At 44.7% G+C, this 6,522-nt stretch overlaps 1 protein-coding gene across 2 annotated transcripts; it reads right to left on the bottom strand.

Annotated features, from left to right (window-relative positions):
* Positions 1-1,242: 1,242 nt before the first annotated feature.
* Positions 1,243-6,054, bottom strand: LOC117842295 (uncharacterized). 2 transcript variants are annotated; one of them, XM_034722686.2, is made up of 10 exons: positions 5,785-6,054; positions 4,433-4,614; positions 3,590-3,775; positions 3,337-3,466; positions 3,172-3,255; positions 2,577-2,758; positions 2,162-2,257; positions 1,979-2,072; positions 1,738-1,851; positions 1,243-1,567 (listed from the first exon to the last, which is right to left on the bottom strand). In XM_034722686.2, exons 2-10 carry the CDS (start codon positions 4,559-4,561, stop codon positions 1,464-1,466), a joined length of 1,119 nt encoding a protein of 372 aa, XP_034578577.1. In that variant the 5' UTR covers positions 4,562-4,614; positions 5,785-6,054; the 3' UTR covers positions 1,243-1,463. The 2 variants fall into 2 exon arrangements, with proteins under 2 accessions (XP_034578577.1, XP_034578576.1); XM_034722685.2 differs by having other exon boundaries at positions 5,780-6,054.
* Positions 6,055-6,522: the final 468 nt, after the last annotated feature.

Here is a 6,522-nt window from a genome sequence, read left to right on the forward strand (position 1 = left end):
ATCCCTTGTTGATAAATTACCCACCCACTATCCTTCCACAAATGATTGTGCCAAAATACCTCATATACCTACTTTTTTATAACACACCGCTACCATAATTCAAAACGAAGTCAAGTGCCTGCGAAAAAGGTAAGTCTGAATGAATAAGTTTGTTGCGCCTTAAATGCATTTAGAGTACAAAGTTCCAATTCAAATAATAATTTGATGGAATAAAAAATTAAAATACTAGTTAAATACGAGAGGTGTAAAAGAATATAAATGTATAGGAAAGAGATCGCTCAGTCTGTTTCTATATCGGAAAGAAGCAAGTGTTCACTCAAAAGAAAAAAAACAAACGGTGCATTATATTCTCTCTTCCTCATGGGTGACTTGGATGTTCTAGTGGTGCTGAAGTTGTAAACCACCATTTCCAAAATCTACCTACAGCATAGCCCTCATGTGGAATAAGTCTGCATATACATAACACCCCTCTTATGTTTTCATCTTCACTTCATGTACAATATGAGCTAGGGTAGAAGTGGGAGATGACCTAGGGCCACTGTGCAGTCAATGCCATATGAAAGGCGCGCCAGTGAAGCGGTGATGCATATATAAAAAAAAAAGAGCCTATCAACCCGTATACAACCATTGGCATTGACACAAACAAAGATCGAGGCGGCAGGATCTTGTGCCTCCTATGCCTACAGTCCTAAAACCGAGTGTATGGCATTGTAGCTTTTCCCCAAGACCCAGTATTATATGATTTATCGTATATTCATATTCACAGGGAATGGATTTGGAGTCTAAACAAATTAGGGCACCGAATAAAACTCCTGGGAGAATGTACATAAAGAAGCAAAGTAAACAAGAGCAATAGAATTGAATGTATAGATCACATCACATAAATATGAGGTAACATAACCACGAGACCTATGCATCCATTTGTAGTTCTTAGCTCTGAGTTCGGGCGTTCGGCTAATTTTTGATTGCCGGTCTGTCAAATTTTGCTGAGTGCCGTGGACTACTTTCTCGGGCACGACAGTATGTTTATGTTATCTTTCGCTGGGCCTGCTGTTTTCCATTTGTAGGCTTTGCTAACCTTTTGGCCCAATTGATCTTCTGTTGCTGTCTTTTTGCACACAGGTCCGTTTTGGAGACCCGATTAGGATGCAAGTTGGTGCAGCGTGACCGTGTGAAACTCTGAATTGGATACCTGTTTGAACGTGATTTTTGCCTGAGATGCAACGGCCATTTCAGTCGATGTTCACAAGTGTATGTTGCCAGTTGATTCACCGGCCACAGTTTAGCCTTAACATTACGCTAGAGTGTTACAGGATTCCGTATCACAGATAGTACTGATTCAGCTCCCATTTCTTGAGCCAAACCACCACCACAAAAATGTTTGATCTCACACTAGTCTCCTGCAAAATACCAGACATGGCAGGACTAGGCTGGTTTACTCCATTGTCGCAAGTGTCGGCCTCTCAGGATAGCTCAGATATGACCTTCTCGCACTTCTCTTCCAAAATCTTCACGGCTTCTGTGAATAGCACCTCCGGGGGCAGAGCTCCAGTGGACTCAATGGTAACTAGATAGGAAAAAAGAACAGCCAACACCGTGAATTAGAACATTGCAGCGGAAGTACAGGGGCTATCTTACCGGAAAGAACTTCAGCGATACAATTATCCAACTATGAAGGTGCAGTGATCATCAACACATTTTTACTTAGGGAAGATGATCAAGTTCTCGACTACTTACATATGAAATGGTCTCTAACACGCCTTAGTTGGATTTTATCTCCAGATGGTCCCATAACACATTCTCTACAGAGCGTGCAAGCCCTTGGCTTTGCAACAACTGCCCTCTTTCTACCTGTGCACACAAAATTTCAAGGGGTTAATGTAAACAGCAGATCGATCATAAAACAGCTTGGATAAATGTAAGATGCATTGCTACCTCAAGTTCGGCCTCTTAAAACAGAAAGGGAAAGAGAAATTACCATCACCCAGGTCTTCAATGTCAAAAACATTAACTGGGCACTTCTTCACTAGCTCCTCAGCATTGACATCTTCAATTTGTTTAAGAATTTCAACCTATTTGATAACATAATATAGCATTAGGAGACAAGATCGATACATTTATTCACCATCTTGTTGGAAATGGCATAGTGAAACAATTTTACCTCAGGGAGCATTCTGTACCAGGCCGTAGCAACTGGAGACCATTTGGCATGAACTTTCCCAACTCCCTTAACAGCATGTGCCTCGAGCTCAATAGCCTATAAAAGAACAGATAAAAACATAAAGTACAATGACCCCACTGGAAATGAGCACAACACTTTAAGACAAAAGTTTAAATCTTAAATGCGCACACTCCATGAATTTCAAATCATCAACACAGTTTATCCTATGATATTAAGGAAAAGATACTGGCTACATACATTCTTACTCTGTAATTTCCAATGGATAAAGTTCCTTTTTACCATGTGGACTCAATCACTCAACAAAGCATATTAATCCAAACACTGAATCAAGAAGGGCAGAAGATGTAGCAGCCATTCAAATCATAATGGTACCAGTGAAACAAGTTACACAGACCTGTCCTGGCCCAAGCCTGGCAATAGTTATATCTTTAAACTTCACACCGAGAGGCTTTTGTAATATATCCTTTTGGCTTTGACTGAAGGAAGTGAAAGTCTTCGGTTTGTCCCCAGACTGCCCAGGAGAAGCCATGCTTAATTGGCTACCTTCTGGCAACCACTCTAGTTCACCAGATTTTACTGCACAAACAACCAAACAGTTAACGCTTACAAAGTTACAAAACCAGAAAATCTCAAACATCTTTCCACAGGAAATCTGGTTTATGCTGACAAGATTAGAGAAACACAAGGAAAAAGATCAAATGTTTCAATTTCCACAGATATATTTTTTTATACTTTTCACAATAATTTCTTTAATGACTAAGTGCATAAGATGACAACTTGAGGTCAGTAAAACACATTAACAAGGTAACTAGTTTAACTTGTCATTTAGTACATTTACAAAAACATATCCGGTTAGATGTCACATAAATACACACGAGCATAACTGCAAATAACAATGAGGTATTCTTCCAATAAGGTACGGTGGGGATTTCATTTTGAAAGATGGCACAAATCTGTACTCAGCAGGAACTGCAGGAAAATAAGCATACCTGTAATTCGTGGAGAACCCTTTTTTGGACATGAAACATGCAGTTTATAAACAATAGTGTTCCTTTCATTTGGGACATCATTTTCTGTGAAACGAGGAAGGAATGATAAGATGGCTTTTACGGTAAATGTATGAAGGTGAAGCCCAAGCAATTGAAGTTACCTACCTGAGATATAATCAAAAAGCCTTGGATCTGCATCAAGTGGAATAAGTCCTAGTCTATGTGAAAGAACTTCATCTGCTATAACTGAGGTGTTGTCAGCCATGAAGATTTTCTCAATTGCCATAGTCGGAACCTATTAATCCAGATGAAGTATAAAATCAGAATTTAATTGTTCCGAAACTCCAATATATGAAGTACTAAAATAGAGAAAACAGTTTTTCGTTATCTCATGGTACACATGAAAACATGCAAATACCTCTGAGATGAGGATTCTCCGGAAAGCATTAGCTATTGATGCATCAACACCAATCATATCAAACTCCATATCATCTTCAGTTAGACGTTTTATATCAACTTTGAAGTTCTTGCAAAACTTCTCCACTGACACACTATTATCAACTCCCATCACAGTAAAAGCACCCGAGTATTGGTAACCTTGAGTCTGTAAAACATATAAGAGAAAACATAAGAATATAATGTATGAGGAAGATGATAGAATCGAATGCAATTAAATAAATAGACCTTTTTGGCATGAAAAATAAAAATAACAAAACGAAGAAAAAAACTAACATGTAACCAGAGCAGCAAATTGCAACAATTGGACAGTCTTGAATGCAATAATCACTATAAACTAAATGGAATATTTTCATTAATAGCATGACAGGCAAACATTTCAGCCAATTAAATAGCATTTTTTAAAAACAAGTATAAATAGATAAGCAAAATGATTAGCTAATATATTCAAGCCTTTATCAGAAGCACACAAACTTGACGGTCAAAAAGAAAACCACTTCTTTTCCATATCAGTGAAGTACTCGCTTCATTTCAAATTATAGGTTGTTTTGGCTTTTTTCGATTCATAGAAAATCTATGAATCTACAAAAGCCAAAACGACCTATAATTTGGGATAGGGAGTAGCCAATTAGACACATAACATCAAAACATCTGTGCATCTATGTGAAATTAGGTCCCTATGCAAGATAAACCTACCAGAACACTTGATTCATGCGAAAAATCAGTGAATCTATCAAGCAGGCATACAGGTGATCATAAGCAATAAATGCAAAGACATGATAGGAGGGTAGTATATTAAGTATACATGGATAGGGGCATCTGCATTGCACACCACACGGGTGCGCTGGAGCTCAAGGTGATCCGGAAGCTTATTTTCTTGCTGATCCAGCACATCGTCCACCTGCTTCTTGGATTTGGTCCCCTTCTTTGGCATATTGTCTTGCTCTTGTTTTGCCTCTTTGTTCACTCTTAGACCCCTGCTATGTACTGTTCCCAATGGAAGAAACAGCAATGGTCAGTTAATATCTATGCAAAGTAGGGATGGCAACAGGGTGGGTCAGGGTCGGGTGGAGCTTCCGCGGAGCCACCCCCCGAAACCCGAGAATAAAACCCGCCCCGAACGCAAACCTCATTTCGGGTGACAACGTGCACCCACCCCCGAAACACGCGGGTGCCCAAAACCAGACGGCCCCCCGAAACCCAAGCAACAGTGAACCACCAAGAGACTGGGGGGGCGCTCGCGGGTGGCCGGCGGCGCTCGAGGCCTCGGGGGCGAGGGGCGTGGGCGGCGGGGCACTCTCGGGCGAGGGGATCAGGTGGTCGGCAGCGCTCACGGCGAGGGGGCGAGGGCGGGCGGCGGGCGGGGGGCGCGAACGGCGCTCGCGGCGCACTGACGAAGACTGAGTGACGGTGGGTGTGGTTGGAACCGTGGAATTGGAGATTATATAATTAGGGTTCTTGTTGGGCTGAGCTATACCTAGTGGTTGGGCTGAAATGTACACTTCAGGGTCCCGTGGGTCACCTGGGGGGAAATTCAAAACCCGCCCTGCCCCCGCTCCATTTCAGGTCCATGAACCCGCAAACCCGCAGGGGGAAAATAGACCCGCCCCCACCCCATCGGGTCCAAAACCTGCGGGTTTCGGGTCCAAACCCGCCCGACTACTCCCTAGGCAAAGAAATTACAGGTTCAAGACTTGCAGCAACTACTTCATTTCTACATGTGCTGTTTCAGTAAGAGCATGGGGTTGCTGCCTCCCTACCGGGGGAAAGAATAAACAGCTTATCCCTTTTGTTCCCTGCAGATATAGCACAAGCATACAACAACCCTGCAAACATTTCCGCCGCCCCCCCCCCCCCCCCCCCCCCCCCCCACCCACACACACACACACTGTATCATCAGAGCTTACTGCTTACCACAACGAATGGAAACCAATCAAAATAAACAGAAAAAGAAGTAGGGAATTGGATAGCAACGCCAATCATGGCTCTATTCGGCCTCGAAATTTCCAAATTGACCGGCGGTCAAGCTCTGTACACTCCTAATTTTACCCTGGCGCCACCAAGAACCACTCTGACAAACACTACGCTACCATTAGCCATCGACGGTCGTCCCAGAAAGGGGAAGACGAGAAAGAGCGGAGGGGGAGCCAACCTCACCGCGCCGAGCAGAGGGGAGCAGGACAACCGCCCGGGCCGGGGCGCGCGGCCGCTGCCTGCGCGCAGGGGCTCGTTTGCTCGGCCGCCGCGGAATCGAGCCGACGCCGCGCGGAGGGGAGCAGGACAACCGCCCGGGCCCGGGGCGCGCGGCCGCTCCCTGCGCGCAGGGGCTCGTTTGCTCGGCCGCCGTGGAATCGAGCCGACGCGGCGGCGGCAGCAAGGGAGGGGACAAGGACGCGGCGAGCGGGCGGGGTGGGCGCGGCGGGTGGAGGGCTCGAGGCGTGCGGGCGGCGTGTGGGGTTTTGGGAGGGGAGAGGGAGAGACACAGTCATGACCCAGATGTGGACCAAAAGAAGCCCAAGACTGTCAAGCCCATTTACTTTAGTCCAGCCCAATAGCCAAGGTCAATACTACAAAAGAAAAGCAAAGCATATCGTGAAGAGGAGAAGAAAAGAAATTCAGAAATAGAGAGGAAAAAGGAAGTTCATCTTCCTCTTCAAGTTACCCGAGGTCCTTCTATGTTCCTGTGATCTGCTCACGTCCCGGAGTTGATCTCACCGGCGGCTACGGGCTGTTACAGACACCGCCGCCCTTGAACAAGCGCCTGCGCGGTGGTGTGCGCGTGCGTCGTCGGGTGACAGACAGGCCCTGTTTGGAGTCGCTTTTCTGGAACTCGCTTATCTGGCAAGCAAGCTTATCTGATAAGCCTGCTGCCTGGAGAATCTGCTGTCTGAATAA

The sequence above is a fragment of the Setaria viridis genome, chromosome 2 (genome assembly GCF_005286985.2).
Source record: "Setaria viridis chromosome 2, Setaria_viridis_v4.0, whole genome shotgun sequence".
Lineage (NCBI taxonomy): Eukaryota > Viridiplantae > Streptophyta > Magnoliopsida > Poales > Poaceae > Setaria > Setaria viridis.

What these genes read in the sequence shown, in the direction of transcription:
- LOC117842295 (XM_034722686.2), bottom strand. Translation starts at nt 4,561, where the DNA reads ATGCCAAAGAAGGGGACCAAATCCAAGAAGCAGGTGGACGATGTGCTG. An exon ending in GCTTTTTGATTATATCTCAG is followed by an intron (nt 3,256 to 3,336) that starts GTAGGTAACTTC and finishes CTCGTTTCACAG; the next exon opens with AAAATGATGTCCCAAATGAA. An exon ending in CCAGGCTTGGGCCAGGACAG is followed by an intron (nt 2,258 to 2,576) that starts GTCTGTGTAACT and finishes GTTCTTTTATAG; the next exon opens with GCTATTGAGCTCGAGGCACA.